General features: G+C 44.0%; 1 protein-coding gene across 3 annotated transcripts; it reads left to right on the forward strand.

Moving 5' to 3' along the window:
• Positions 1–650: 650 nt before the first annotated feature.
• On the forward strand, positions 651–14,125 carry AKTIP (AKT interacting protein). Of its 3 annotated transcripts, none has more exons than XM_084215353.1 (10): positions 651–781; positions 4,855–4,970; positions 6,236–6,441; positions 7,966–8,030; positions 8,114–8,214; positions 9,434–9,522; positions 9,594–9,692; positions 9,907–10,014; positions 10,574–10,634; positions 13,211–14,125. In XM_084215353.1, the coding sequence occupies exons 2-10, from the start codon at positions 4,929–4,931 to the stop codon at positions 13,319–13,321; spliced, it is 882 nt and encodes a 293-aa protein (XP_084071479.1). In that variant the 5' UTR covers positions 651–781; positions 4,855–4,928; the 3' UTR covers positions 13,322–14,125. The 3 variants fall into 3 exon arrangements, with proteins under 3 accessions (XP_084071479.1, XP_084071477.1, XP_084071478.1); XM_084215351.1 differs by lacking the exon at positions 651–781 and adding an exon at positions 1,342–1,363; XM_084215352.1 differs by lacking the exon at positions 651–781 and adding an exon at positions 1,342–1,363 and having other exon boundaries at positions 13,214–14,125.
• Positions 14,126–15,820: the final 1,695 nt, after the last annotated feature.

Below are 15,820 nucleotides of genomic sequence, written 5' to 3' on the forward strand. Positions count from 1 at the left end.
GCGTTAGCTGCAAAATTTTGGAGAGGCTGAGTGGGTGTCTCAGGGCGCACACCCACGGTGGTCACCGCGCTGCAGCGCTGTGCCACTGTTCCGCTGCCCCTCGCTGTCCGGTGCGGGAACGTGTCGCCGCGGCTGTCCCCGATGGCATCGCCACAGCTCCGCCTTTCCTGCCCTCCCCCGGGCTGCCCGGCAGCCCGGCAGCCGCTCACCCGCTCCCTCAGCCCGACCCTCCTCCCTCGGCGGCCCCGCTGGGACCGGCGCTCGGACACGGGGCGGTGCTGGACAGGCCCCAGGCCCCGCCCCAGGCGGCCTCTCGGCCCCACTGGCCAATGGCGAGCGCCCTCGGGCGGTCCGCCGGCCAATGAGAGCTGCTCTTTTCTCTAAGCTCCACCCCCAGTGCGGTCGGCCAGCTGAGAGAGTGACAGGTGCACCCGCGCGGTCCTATTGGTCCGTCCACCACGAGACGGACAGGCTCTCGGACCAATCGCCGTGCGCGGGGCGGGGCCCGCATCCCCCGGCCGCTCGGCCCCGCGCGGTGACGGAGCCGGGGCGGCCCCGGCGCGTCAGGGCCCGTCCCGCGCTGTGAGTGGCGGCTGCGGCCGCGCCGCCCGCCCCGCGGGGCGGTACCGGGAGCGGCAGGAGCCGATTGGCCGCGGGGGGCGGCCCGGATGTGCGGCCCGAGGGGCGGGCGGTAAATGGGGCTGTGCCGGGGGTAGCGGGAGCGGCGGCGGCGGCGGCGGCGGGGCCTGGGCCGCGCGGGGGAGCGGCGGAGCCTCGTTGGGTGAGCGAGAGGGGCCACAGTGCCCGGCGCTACTCGGGCCGAGCCTCCCGGGTGGAATGGAGGCGGTGGGCGCGGGGGTCCCGTCCCCGCGGCACGGGAGGGCAGCGGGGCTGTTCTGTCGCTGAGGGGCTGCGGGGTGTCTGCGGCCGCGGGGCCGTCACCTGCCGCCGGGAGGGGCCGGGCGGGCGCGGCCCGTTGGGGCTGCCCCGCGCGGGGTGCGAGCGGCACCGCGGGCTCGGCCGCTGCCAGCGGGCCCGGCCCGGCGGTGCCAGCGCTCTGTCCGTCGCTCCCCGCCCTGCGAGCGGCTTCGCGCGGCCGCGGCCCCGGCGGAAAACACCCCAGGGCCCGCTCCGGCTTCGCAGGACTGCTCTTAACCTGCCGTGACCCCCGGCTGACAGCTCCCGCTGGAGCGCCTATGCCGGGGGACTCGGCCGGCCAACACCCCACGTCCCTTAGGCTGCTAAGAGCAGGTGTCGCTGGCGTAGATTGCAGTTTCCTAGTGGACTGAGCTCGTGGCAGCAGGTGTTGGGATGGAACGTGTAACCCACCTGTGGAAGAAGAGTTGGCGAACAGGCTTGACTGGTCAGTGCTCCTGTTCGCCGCCACCAGCGCGCCCTTGTTGTCCGGCAGGTTAAGTGCGGATGAACGAGGGCCTTGGGTCCAAAGGAGGTCAGGAGTGGCTGTGCTGGGGAGAAATGAGTTCCAGTGTGAACTGACAGCAACGGTTGCTGGACAAGCACGTAATACTGTGTGTGCAATATGCACTGTTCTCTGGTGCTCTGCTGAAGTAGCTCAGTTTGCTCTCAGGTGTGGGAGTGGCTCTCTTTGATTTGTTGACGTTTCCAGAAAATCTTTAGAACAGTGCTCTGTTCCAGGCAGATAAAGTTTTTTTTTTCACATTGCTTTAGTGTTGTGTTTGATCAAATAACTCTGTTGGTGAGAGGAGAAAAATATGACGCATACTACAACAGTGGGTAAAATGAATTTTTTTTTTTTTAATGATAATATCTAATGTGGAGAAGGAAAAGGTGCAAAAGCAAAGAACTTAAATGTTATGATTTTGCTAGTGATAACTTCGGTTTTTTGAAGTCTTTAGAATGCTGATGAAGCATCAGATGACTTTACGCTTGCTCTGACTGCTGGTGTGTATTGCACACCTTAAGAGTGTGGACATGAAGTTATGCCTGGCAGCAGATGGCTTTTGGTCCCAGTGTGGTGCTGTGGATAACTTAAAAGGCCTTTGCAAGAAGCAATATTTGTAGTAGTGTTTCTTCAGAAGTTTTGTCTTTGTGTAGTTGCTGTTTTACTGAAAGGAAAGCACTAGAGAAGAAGGTATCCATGGCAGGAGGACAGCTCAGGAGGGTTGCTGTCACTTGCTATTCTAAAGCAGGAAAAATCAGTAGAATGTACTACTGAGTGGCACACTGTTGAGCTCTTCTGGATGAGGTACTGTGAATGTTGACACTGTGAAAGGAGAGAGAAGGGGATGGTTTTGAATGTTTTTAATCCCTTTCCTAAAAATGAGGAGAGAGTATTGGGTTATTTTGGGAGGCTGATGGTTTTAGTAGTTACAGCATTGGAAGATGCCATAATGGTTGGTGCCTTGGGGTAGACACTGAGCCCTGGGTAGGTGTGAATGCCTAAACTGCCTAGAAATTCCACTTAATAATATCAGACCTTTCCTCTCCTTTGCCCGCTGCAGACATAGTGAGAAGGAGGATAGACAGTCAAATGTAAATTTGCTGTTATTTGGTTATTGTTTTTAGTACTGATTTTAATCATTTCTGAGATTAGTAACGGGTGGTAAATTGCAAGGTGAAGGTACTTGAGAGCATAAGCAGTTGTGGATAAATTTCCTTTAGAGGTAGTGTTTTCCACTTTCACACTGCATAGGAGTCAATGTGATTAGAAAGAAACTTCTAAAACACCCTGAAAGGATGCTTAAATGGCCCTCTTTTGGGTAGCTTGTACTCTGAGGTTCTGAATGCTCCACTGTAAACAGTATTTTAGCAGGTGTATGAGACTGGAGGCAGTTTAGCAATAAATTTAGGATGATACCATGTAGGATTTATAACTGGCAAGCAGCTGGATAAAAGACATCTGTGCAAGACAACCTGTGGAAGTTACTCCTTAGCTTAACTAAAGCTCAAATAATGTTTTCATTTGCTCTTAATAGCATGTAGGTAGGCAAAGCTGGAAGTGTGATACATAGCTGCTTTCTGAAGGGTGGATCTGCTGACTGAGCTGCATCTAACATCAGTTCCCTAGCTGCTAGAGAAGTTCCCTCTTTCCCTGGGAGTAGGCTGGGCATGTGTTGTTCTTTGTCCTGCTGACTCCTTTTCCCCTATCTCTGGTTCCGGGATAATGCAGCTTGTATTGCCTAGTTGTAAAAAAACTCCAGCCCAAAACAAACAATCTGATCCCATAATCACTCCAGATTCCAGCTAATTTTCTTCCAACCTGTACCTTAACTTGCAGCACTTTTCCCTCTTGTCAGAGCTGGAGCTCAGGTGCTCTTTGTGCGTCAGTTCCTCGAGGAAACGTCTCCTACCTTCCTGGCCCAGTGTCTTCCTGTCTTACTTAGTCTGGCTGGTTTGATGGAAAAGGCCTGTGGCACAGCCCTCCAGCATGACTCTGCTTTCCAGACAAGAGATGGGGAAAAGTGAAAACATCTTCTCCCTGCTCTCACAGGGCAGTAGCTGTGCTTTTACTTTGTCTCTTCAGCGGCTCAGAATGATGAGAAACTCTGGCTGCTGAAGAGGAAAAAATACCTGGAGGAACCTGTTGTATATTTTTTCTGAAAGGTGCTTGCATTTTTTTTAGTGGTTAGCTGCTACATAGCCTAGAAGGCTATGAATTGATATTGATTTTAAATATTTTAAATTCCTAGACTTTCTTTGGATAAATTGTCTGGGTATAGTTTGTTTTGTTTTGGGGTTTGTTTTTTTTCTTTCAATATGATTGGCATTTATGTTAATTTTAAGAAGATTTTTGGTCATAATTTTCTCTATTTTTGGTTTCCTTTTTCTCTGTAAACTAATCAGACCAATGGTGAACAGATGCTGCTTTCCTTACTGTAGTAAGAATGTAGTGTTGACCGCAGTAGAAACCTGTGCCACTGGCTCTGTCTCTCTCACATCACTTTAGCTTTCTTGATCCATGCAACTTTCTATTTAAGAAACTGAGTAAAGTGCCTCAAAACCTCAGGTGATGGAGCCAAAAATTGGAGGGTGAGATGAGGAAGGGAAGTAGGAGGACTGGAGAGGAAAAAAAGAGTGGAGGTAATAGGCTGTGCCAGACAAGAGGTGCTATGGATCAGAGTTCTTGAACAAGGAATGGCAGGACTTAAAAAAAAAAAAAAAAGAGGAAAGCAAGGACATACACAGTAGATGACACTGAAATTCCAAATACTGCTGAAGTCCTTGTTATTGGGCTGCTGATCTAAAGAGCACTAAGCCTTGGTGCTAATAATGAAGCCATTAAATAAGCCACAGAGAAACTTCTGTGTTCTATGGCTTTGTCTATTCCTGGTGGTGTTCCAATGCAGATGAAAACAAAATGACACATACATGATGCAAACTCAATGAAAGGATCATCTCTGTCACTGGGAATGACAGAGAATTTCTCTAACTGGGACACTTCAGAAATGTGCAAAGTCAAGAGTGTCTGTGAGGGACTGTTCTTAGCAGGGTCATGGTTCTGTCCTGTGCTGGACTAAAATGGGGAGGTGATAACTTTAAAATTTGCCTTTGTAGAGAGGCTACACTTCCTAAACTGTGCTGAGCCAAGAGATGACCCTTTTTTTTTCCTTGTCATTGGCAAAATGAGCGTAGAATGTAGAGTCTTTTTCTATCAGAAAGAAGGCAGAGATTCAGGTGCAAAAATAGACATGTTATTCTTCTGGAGCCTATAGTAGAGCTTTGGCATTTTTAGCTCTTGTTGGTCTTACATACGTGAAGTTTTCTTCTGAAGTTACAGAAAGATAATGCTGACTGCAGAATTGGATTTAAATCCTATTTATATATTGAGTCCTGTTTATCTGTTAAATGCATGTTTGTTTTGTGTACTCTTAGGGTACAAATCCAAAGGGCCTGAGGACACGCCGGAGACACCGGGAAGTCGCAGCCCCTTATTTGGCATACACGTTATGAACCCTTTCTGGAGCATGTCTACAGGTTCTGTGCGCAAGGTATGTAATGAAGGGATGCCAGGAAGTGTTGTCATGCTTGGGAGGGGTGGTAGCAGTGCTGGGAAAAAAACATCAGGTGATCTGCAAATAGTGTTTTATTGTGCATTTATCCCGAGGGTTGTGATCACCTTCAGTAAAAGTGTAAACTAGCTTTGAGCTGTGTTAACTGGAATGTGCCTGTGCATAGTCTACTCCAGAATTTGTTGGCTTTTTTTATCTGAAGCATCTTTAAATAGGAAATGTGAAACAAATTAGATCAAGTGGTGGAAACACTTTTTTCTTAAGACATTTTAGTGTCTTATGTAGAGCTGAGCCATAGCATGTGCAATGACCTTTGACAAAACTATGCCTCTCTAGTGCTGTTGCTGCTTGAGCTTGTAGCAGTTATAAAAGCATGGGAGTTCTAGGGTTAATCACTTCCCAGGTGCTCAGTACTAGAGCAAATTATGTAACATTGATCATGAGATGTTGTTACTAGTCCAGGTCTTGGGCCTTCAAAGCACCCTTTAAATCCTGCTTTAGTCACCACACCTAGCCTAAGCACAAGTCTGTAGCCTGCAAATTTGTCCTGGCAATCTGTAGAGTGATTTTGAGGTCTGTGAGTAGTACAATGTTTGTTGGCAATGGTTTGTTCTTTTCTTCCAAGGAAAGACAGCAAAGGCATAAAAGGGTTCCTATAGTAAAACTATTTAAACTTGGTGCAACTGCCAAGGGGTGATTCTTTCACTGTAGGAGTGAGCTATAGGATCAGTTCCAAGTGGAATGTTGATGTCTTAAGCACAGGCAGGAAGTAAAATACATAAAACCTTGTTTTTTCATCTCAGTTTTACTATACTACTTTAAAGAGTCTTTGAAGTCTGCAGTGTAAGGATGCTTGTCAGTAGAAATGATTTATCTTGATGCACTGCATGCTAGAAATAGATTGACTTGTAAGCTGATGTTGTATACTGTCTGGTTTCAGGTTCTAAATAAATGTAAGCCTCCTTAAGCATTTGACCTAATCTGCAGATTTCCTATCCAGCATTGAATACTTTTGTACTTATAGGTTGTGTTCAGTTAAACAAAAGTCTATATAAAAATAAAATGCAAAGGGACAGCCCTTCATGCCCTTCCTCAAGCAATAGATCACCACAACCCAAGATATGTTTCATTGGCCTAACTTGTAATGACCATAATTTGGTTTAAACCTGTGTTAAAATATGTTCATATGTTAAATGTGTCTGAAATATGGCCTGTGATCTCATGGTTCTCCTTTGATTTGACAGAGATCTGACACTGAAGAGAAAACACTGAGTGGAGAGCTTCGGACCAGTCCCCTTCGAGGATCTGCAAAGAAACAGTTGCCTTCTATCCCAAAGAATGCTGTGCCAATAACCAAGCCTGCTTCACCTGCCACCTCCTCCCAGTCCACAAATGGAACACATGCTTCCTATGGGCCTTTTTATTTGGAGTACTCATTACTTGCAGAATTGTAGGTTTTCACTTTTTTCATCTTTTTTAGGTCAGTGGGCTTATGCTTCAGTGGGGAGAAAAGCCCTGAAGGGGCCTAGTTCTTGCATGATGTCTGTCATGGTCCTTGAAGGCAGGAAAACATTGTCTGCAGAGTTCTTTTTCTGGAGCAGCAGCCTTGATCTCTTGAGACAGAAAGGGATAAGAACAATGAGATTTTAAGGGGTGCTTTTAGATGACATTCTCTGAATTATTACATTTCTTAATCTTGAAGTAAGAATATTGTGAGTTCAGTTATCCTAATGGCTTTTTGGTCAGAAATACCAAATATTTGAAACAAGTATTAAAATAAAAGCAAGCAGATGTCAAGTGGGAAGATGCTCATGAATATATGGCGCTATCTGATGGAGTTAGGATGTGGGACCTTCCTTCAGTTGTTTCAGTTGTCACATGAAACACTTGAACACTGCCTGATCCAGTTGATCAAGTGGATGTTGGGAAGTCTGTATTCATTTCTGTGATATTTAATGTGAAACTTAGGAGGGAGGAGTTGCATTTCACCCATCTAGTGATTTGTAGGCTGCTGTGGGAGCATAACAATCTGTCTTGAGAACTTTCTAGTTATATAACTGGTTAGTGCTACAGAGCTGTAGGGACTTCCTCTGTAATAGACATACTGGATTCCCAAGTATGTGGTGCCTCTTGGAATGAAATCCCTGGAGTCCTTATGCAACACTGAGTCTCAGTTCTTGTATTTAACTGTTAAATTGAAAGTGAGAACTCTCAAAACATTTGTTTATTTTTCAAGGAATTGACTCTGCCTTTTAATTCAGGAAAGATATATTTCTTATGAGTAAATATATTGGTACTATAATGCAAATTCATTATTGGGGAACTAATAACAAATACTAGGGAAATGGTAAGCAGAGAACTATGTTAATGTTTTGCTTTAAGATTGTTGTTTATTTGTGCAAGCATGTAGAGTTCAGTTTAATGAACCCATACGCCAAGTAACTGGAAAACCTGTGAAGTTAATTTGGTTTTTGGTTTGTTTTGGCCATTATCAGTGTAATCTTAGCTTGATCTGCAGCATAGTGTCATCTAAAACTGAAAAAAATACTTCTTTAAATTTGAGGTTGAAGTTTGGTTACTTTTCAGTAGCAACTACACTTGATTGTGAATCTGTGTTCAAAATTACTAAATTGAATTTCTTTTTTCTTCCTTACTTTGACACTGGGGATTCAGTAGAACACTGTAACTTTCTGTACTGATGTATGTTAAATGCATGAACTGAGGGAAGAGTTTTTCTGCTTCTCTAGTTTTATCAGGAGAAGTAGTATTCTCTGCTAGTAAGTCTTCAGGTGGAGTGGTGTGAAAAGCAGGGGAGAAAAGAGTGTGATTTCACTATATTTGTCACCTCCTTCTGTGAGCAGCCTTGGGAATTGGGAGTGAGTTTGTGGAAGAAAGCCCTGTTGGGCTGTGGGTGGTACATGTTTGCTGTGTCAGTGTGGCTGTGGAGCTCTCTGAGTGCTCACTCTGATTGCAGTACCTTGGTGGTGAAGCAGAAGTTGCCAGGTGTCTACGTGCAGCCCTCGTACCGATCAGCTTTAAGTAAGTTTAAACTTAAATTTGAAACTGTTTTATATAGGTACATTTTGTAATTCTTTCACTCAAGCAATCTTTCTCACTTGCAGTGTGGTTTGGTGTGATATTCATAAGACATGGGCTCTACCAGGATGGTGTGTTCAAGTTCACTGTCTATATTCCTGATAATTACCCAGATGGAGACTGCCCAGTAAGTGGCTGTGTCTTGGCTTTTTCTTCTTTCCTGGTGGTGTAAGTATAGCTTTTTGTTAAAGCTGATACACCAGTTAGTTTCTCTTTTCCTTGAACTCATTTTGTTCACTTGACTGGGCTCATTTGCCTTGTCTTGTACACATTTGCAAACCACTGTGGAGGAATTGCATTACTCTGATTACTGAGACTGGTGTGGAGTGAACTTCCTGAGGTCAGATGTATTAGGGTGTTAAGTAATCAACCAGTTCTTTCCCTCCACTCTTGATTTGCTACTTCCTCTGCAGGAACTTGAAATTGAAGTCCTTAAAGAGGTATCAGAATTCTGAGTAGTGATATAATGGAATGTAAAATTCAGGCACCTGTCCTGTGCTTGCTATAATACTGCAGGATTTCTTGATTGTCTCTTCTAAATTACATTGAAACAAGGAACTAAAAATTTGAGGAGAACATGGTGAAGCAAAGGGAGAAAGAGATAGGTAGTATGGTGTTATATTCCATTTCTGTTTTCTCTTTAGTGAAAAGGTTCCAAGTTATTAGACCAATTTTAAAATAAAAATAAAAAAAAATACTTTGTAGCAGTCAGACTCTTCAGAGCAGCTTACCCTCTTGGCCACACTTCTTTAAGAGGGAGATCTGGGGGCAGGTGCACAAGACTGTTGTGTTGGATAGCTGCCTGCTTGGTGTCAAGTTTTATATAAAGCTCTCATCTTTAAAATAACAGAACTAGTAGGAAACCTTTTTCTTGAAACTCTTTTCTTCTGGAAGAACATGTGAACACTGGAGGAAACGAGCTGTACAGAGCTGAAGACACCAAGGTGTCATTGCTCAGTTTGCTTAAAAGTGTGTAGGACAAAAAAAAAAAGTATTGATTGTAGCTCAGGTACGTAAAAAGCTTTCAGTCACAAATAGCTAAACCAGAAAAACTCCTTTAAGCTGTTCTTATCTGATATTATTACCTGTGTTGGCACTAGTGCCTGTGCAGTTAACTGGATTAGTTTCCTGATTTGGTGATAGCATGTGAGAGAGGACAAGACCCTGCATGTTACACAGGTGTGTTGAGTTACAGTTTCACAGCTGGTAGCAATCACTTGCAGTTGTTTTGTTTTAATACAGTAACAGTTAACTCGTATTTGGAAGCAACATTTGACTGTCCTTCACCCAGTGGTGTTGGCATTAGGATTGAAGTTGTCATAATGAATTTTTTTTTTCTAACACAGCGCTTGGTTTTTGACCTGCCCGTCTTCCACCCACTAGTGGACCCTTTATCTGGTGAACTGGATGTGAAAAGAGCATTTGCAAAATGGAGGTTAGTGCTGACAATTTGATACATAATTTTAGACGTTTGTTCCATTCTTCATCGTGCTTTTTTCTTTTTAGGAGAAATCATAATCACATATGGCAAGTGTTAATGTACGCTCGCAGAGTCTTCTACAAGATTGATACAACCAGTCCTCTGAACCCTGAGGCTGCAGTGCTGTGAGTATCTTCCATGTGTATGGGCATGGCCTCTTAAGAGGTTTTGGCACAGACTTGCAGAAACAAGAGGTTTGTAATGTTCTATTCACTTGTGGTCTCTGCCTCCAGACTTGGTTGCGTTAGGAACTCAAGTTGGGGTTTGCTAAGTCAGTGCTTCTAGAGCAAACTTGTGGCTCCTTGCAGTTACTTAACATTTCTTACTTCTGTCTTGCAGATATGAAAAGGATATTCAGCTGTTCAAAAGTAAAGTGGTAGACAGTGTCAAACTATGCAGTAGTCATTTATTTGATCAGCCCAAAATAGAGGACCCCTATGCAATCATGTGAGTACTCTGAGTAAATTCACCCTGTCCTAATGTTTTGAGAGAAAGTTTTGGTGTAGTTGCTGATGGCAGCCTTTCTCTGTCAGGCTAACTGACCTGCTTTTGTTTTAGAAAAAAATCTCAAAACAATAACCAAACCAACCTCAGAACAAGCAAAAAGCCCTTAAGCACACACCTCCCTCAGGCAGAAATGCCCATGAATTAATATTGCTTTCTGGCTTTCCTGAGCTCAGTTTGCAGCACTGTAGCTTTGGTTAGAGTTTTAAAATCCTTCTGAAGCTTGCATGCATGGGGGATGGAATAGTCAGCTTCATGATGAATATGAGTGGTTTATCATGTCACATGTACTAAATTTCCAGTTCTCAGAAATTAAAATCTAAACATTTATTGTTATAAAGATCCATGACAATATGAATTTAGTTCTTAACTATGCTTTAACACCACTTAAAATTTACTTAAATTTCAATGAACTAAACAAAGGAAAATCACCGCTTTCTGCTCTCTCTGTGCTATGGTGTGCCTGAATGCCAAGTAAGAGTAAACTATGCTTTTTCCATAGCTTTTCTCCATGGAATCCAGCTATACATGATGAAGCTAGAGAGAAGATGTTGACTCAGAAGGTACGTGCAAAGTTCACATTCTCACTCTAGGAAGGGTTTATTGCCTGATAAAGGAAGAAAGAGTCTCTGAGTACTAGAGAGACCTTTTCCCATCCCTCTTTTGGCTCAGCAGGAATGCTGGAGCTGCTCTGGTCTCCTAACGAAGCAGTTATGTCACTGCTCTAACTTCAGTGTGTGAAGTAATTAGTCACTTAGCCAGAAAGCTTTGCTAGTACAACTCTTGGCACAGAGCAGATTTTTTTTTTTTTTTGTTTATGGATGGAAGGGATGAAGAGGTTCACTGCCAGCCTGTTAGCTTGTCCTGCACTTGTCATGACTGTTACCATTTCTTCATTACCTGACAGTCCCCAGTGTCTTTTGTTTTCTTCTGTTGAGATCTTTCATTACTGAATCAAAGCTTCAGCACTTTCTTCTCCTTGCAAAGTTTCTCAAGCAGAGAAGACAAGCACAGTCTCTTGCTCACCTCTCTAATGCTGCAGGTTTCTGATGAGGCCACATCAGTTCACCACAAGGTGCTGGGAGTTCCTTCCATCACAGAGTGCTCTTTCTGACAGAGCAAGAATGTGTTGGCTCATAGAGCTTTCACCTGATGGGTGATGGGATACGAGAGATTCAGACTGTTCATGTGTTTTGTTTTCTTAATTACTGCTTTGCACTTGACAAGGCACACAGCAATTCTGAGTCTGTAGTGAGTGGCCTGACAAGTCAATCCACTTGTAGTACAAAGGGATTCTGGAACAGTGGCTGCTGTCATAGCTGGACTGGCAAGGAAATGAACTCTGAATGTTTTGGTTACTGACTTGGCCTAAAGCTGTGTTATGGTTTGCTGGGGTTTTGGGTAATGAAAAATTATTTTTTTGTCAGTTTGAACTTGTCTTCCACACTGCATGCTTTACCTCATGTTCTTGCAGGTCTTCTGGCATGAATGAAGTTTTAAAATTGATCTTAATACAGTATGCTGCCTGAGCTCAGTGTGACAGTACTCCCAACTGCCAGAGTCACATTAGAATCTTAGAACACATAGGAAAATATTTTGGCCAGATTGACTTCTTGATGTTCATACAAAACTTAAGAAATACTTTTGATATTTTTCTCATCCCTTTCTCCTTTATTCTTCACCTCCTTCTTATTCTTAAATCAAAGACAAATAATAGCTCAGAGTGCTTGAAATGGAAAGGGTTTGATATTGCCTCAGAGACTGATAGCCAACAGTGACCTTTCTTTTGTCCTGTTTTCTTTGGTGATGCCTGTTGATTTCTTTTTAGGTGAAAACAAACATCTTCACTAACTTTTGCATGCATGGTACTGTGTTGCTCCAGTTGTTTGTTGATAGGAATGGCCCAGTTTCTGTGCTGTAGATGTCCCAAAATGTCAGCGTAGCTGAGAACATTCTTTGTAAAAACAAGTTCCAAAATCTTCCTACAGCCCTGGATGCTTATTCATTACCCCTGAATTTTGTTCCTTGGGAAACAGCTAGGCCATTCAGGAAGGGCAGTGATGTCCCAGTTCCCTGCTAGCACTTGGCTTTTCCAAGGTGTGGTTCCTGTGTGCAGCATGGGAGAGGCAGCTGCCACTGCCAGGCTCAGGCTTAACTCATCCCTCTTGTTTGCTGTTGTCCAACGTGTTATGGCAGGTCTGTCACACGTTGTCACCTTTGGCACAAAGCAGAAGTGCAGGTTCTCTCTTCCTGCTGCCTTAATTTACTTTGTCAAGTAAAAGACTTCCCATGTTACAACCAAGTCTGCTCATGCAGTTTTCACTTTCTAGAGCTCAACACACCATTCCAGGTTTGATGTAGTTGTTGTACACTTCCTGGTATTAAAATAATTCTGCAGGCTCTTCTGCTGCCTTGGCCAGCTAGAGGAGATGTCTGATTTACTGATCTCTAACTACTTTGAATCTACAAATGCTCCAAGTTGTATCTTTTTTTCTTCAATTTCAAGCCTTTTTTGTTTGTTTGTTTGTTTGTTTTCTAAATTGCAATAGTGAGTTCAAAGTGTTTGTTGCACTGTTGGGTAATAGTTACTGTTCAAGCATTGAACTGTGACAAATGCTCAGGGAAGGGAGGGACAGGGCCATCCTTGGAAAGCATTAGGAAACTCCCATGTTTAGCAAAGGCATTAATTGCTACTTTGGCAAATTAATTTGGGTTTCCATCCACCTGTGGAGCGCAGTGTTCCTCCCCAGCCTGCCCAGCATGGCCAGGCAGAACTCCAGGGGCAGTGCTGGGGGAGGTTTGGATTGACATTTCTTTCTGTAGAACCAAGAAATGTGCTGAAGAGCAGTGCAATGCTGGGCAAGGATACTCCAAGCCAAAGGAGTATCCTTGAGTCTTTATGGTGGGATAGCTGTACCCAAGTTAAGTCCTTAAAACTCCTCTGTTGTCAGGGTGGTTCTGCAGCTGCCACACACATTCCTAGAAATTAAACCAATGGCCATCTTACTATTCCCCTTTGAGGAGAGGAAGTGGTGCAAGTCTCTTTTGTGCTTGTATTTGCTAAAGGTAAAATAGATGGAGGGGGAGCTGAGGGGGTTTGGGTATCTTACAATTGTAACTTTAGCTTTGTTTTCCCCAGAAGAAGCCGGAAGATCAGCACTGCAAAAGCATGCACGTCTCTGGCCTGTCATGGGTGAAGCCTGGCTCAGTCCAGCCCTTCAGCAAAGAAGAGAAGACCATGCCCACTTAGCTGTCCTGGACACTGGTGCACAAAACACTTTCTGGGGGTGGAGGGAATGTAACGGAGGGAGAAACAGCAAAGCAGCAGTTTCCTTCTTGACTACGGATTAGTAAAACCCGAATGGTAGCAGTGACTCCAGTAAACCTGTTCCATGGATTACTGACTCTTAATGTTTTACATATGCATTAGGTTTTAAAGGCTTGCCTGGAGTTTGGAAGTCTCTCTTGAACACTACAGTACTTCTACCTGAAGACTGTCTAGGGTGGGTAATTCCTCAGGGCTCTGGAATGCCTGGAGGTTTTGGGTTGGTTTTTAAGCTTTTATTTTTTCCCTCCAGGAATAGCAATTTTTTAAGAAGAATCTTAAATTACTGGCGGAAATATTAGTATTGGAAATACGATGCCAGAGTTAAGCTGTGTTCATGTAAACTAATATAGCAGAGTTAAACACTATATTTAATGGTTTTAAATACTTTTGGTTTCTATTGTAAATATGTTAGGATTTGAAATTGTAAATAGACGGTTCATTGACTCCATTTAGCACTTTCCAGAAGTAAAGCTGGGGATGATGTATGATGTATTATTGATTTGTAAATGGATACTGTCACTAAAGCGCACATTAGTCTGGCAGGGTGAAAGCAGAATGTCAGGCTTGTTAGACTTTTTAGTACAGAAACACTAAAATCAAAGCTTTTAATGGTTGTCTCTTGAGCTAATAAAATCTTAGAGGGTTTTAGGTCCCCTAGGTGTCTAGGGGATTTCTTAGGATAGTTGACTGATGTGTGTTAATAGTGACAAAATAAAAAGAAACTGTGCTCTAGCTTTTGTCCCTGTTAATCTGTGCTGTGGACACTTAGTGGAGAGTGGGAACACCTGGCTGCACAGGTACTTGTCTACATGGGTGTTTGGGATGCTCATGGGATGCCAGGAGCAGCTCCAAAGTTCAAGTGGACTTAGGACAGATTCTCACTTTTCCTAATGCCACAGAAGGGTGTGATGCCTCCTTGCCTCCCAGGAGTGTCCTATCAAAACCTGTAGTGCTGACCCCTTGGAGCTGGGCTGCTTTTCCTTTGACTCCCTTTGTACTGGTGGCATTAGTGCCAGCCAACTGTTGGAACAGCCTGTAGTGACTCGAGGTGTTTCAGGAGGGTGGACAGTGCTGTGGGGTTTGTGTTGAGTTCTTTTGTGTTCTTTTTTTTATCTGACAGTTAAATTCACTTGTCATTTGCAACCTGTTCTGTTTTAGAACAACTCCTTGGTTTCTAAGGAAATAGAGACTTTGCCATGTAGTGTCATACACTCAGTGACAGGAAAACCAGATGGCTTGGTGGCACTTGTCCCTGTCAGTGTTCTGAGTGGCAATAATGTCCCAATAGCCTCAGTATTCTGGACACCTGGCAGGTTATGAGGAATTGAAAGTGCCTCGGAATTGCCGTGTGTCTGATCAGATTTGCAGTAGAGGACAGGAACGGAAGAACTGATTTGAAGGTGAGTTTGTACTGTCTGGAAAAGTGCTGCTGTGTGCCTTTCAAGGAAAGGATGTGGGAAAAGTTTGAGGGTGCATGTATTGGCTTGTAGTGTTTCCACTAAAATAGTGTGAAATGAGTTCTGTTGCTGCTATTCTCTTTTTTTTGGGGGAAGGCTGAAACTGAAATGCTTCATATTTATCATGGGCAAGGTTTTAGTTCAAGGACTCCTGATGTGATCAGCCTGGTCTTGTGCTGAGCACATGAACTGCTTGGGCAGGGGCAGGTGTGGAGCTAAACCAGGCTGTGACCATTCCTATTTATTCAGTTTTATGATTGCTCAGAAGCCTCTGTTATAAATCACTGACTTGCACATTTCCTAAGCCACTTAGGTGAAGAACTGGCAGAGAAGTTAAATCCCTTCTAATCTTGGGCAGCTCTTTGGGCTCAGCTGGAGGGCAGCCCCAGCTGCCAGAGCTGCTGCTGGCCAGGAAACACCACAGCTGGCAAGAACAGTGCCCAGGAGTAATGACAAGATAAGTGATGGTGAAAGTGATGGTTAGTGCAGTTAGTTTTGTTTCTCTCTGAGCTGTCCCAGACCCTGCAAGGCTGGTCACTAGGTTGGATTGCTCCAAATCAAACCTAGCTAACAGCAGTTTGTTGAGAATAATTTTATTTATTTAGAGAACGTAGAATTTTGTTTGGCTTAGAATGAATAGTCTGAAAAATTCTTTTTATTTGACTGGGAAAATGGAGAGATTGCTGTGTTCTTTTGTAATCAGATTTGTGCACTTAAAGAAGCTGTTCCAGGATCAGGCTAGGTGAATGAGTACTGAAACAGTGCCATGGAAGTCAAATCCTTTTCTCCTGGATTGTCCTGTGTTTCTAGAACAGGTACATAATTTGATGAAAGAGTAAGGTCTGGTCAATACTTTGATAAGGGGATGTTTCTGAGTATCATCTTTGAAATTCTGAACTCTCTAAAGAACATTTCCAAGGGATCTGTAACTTAAACCAGTGGAGTTTCCTGCTGAGGTTGTGGT

Source organism: Fringilla coelebs (assembly GCF_963513975.1).
Source record: "Fringilla coelebs genome assembly, chromosome: 14".
Classification (NCBI taxonomy): domain Eukaryota; kingdom Metazoa; phylum Chordata; class Aves; order Passeriformes; family Fringillidae; genus Fringilla; species Fringilla coelebs.

Bases quoted from the DNA above. Each gene is read 5' to 3' on its own strand.
- AKTIP (XM_084215353.1), top strand. From the start codon at position 4,929: ATGAACCCTTTCTGGAGCATGTCTACAGGTTCTGTGCGCAAG. The intron at 9,693-9,906 runs GTGAGTATCTTC...TCTGTCTTGCAG, and splicing joins AACCCTGAGGCTGCAGTGCT to ATATGAAAAGGATATTCAGC. The intron at 10,015-10,573 runs GTGAGTACTCTG...CTTTTTCCATAG, and splicing joins GAGGACCCCTATGCAATCAT to CTTTTCTCCATGGAATCCAG.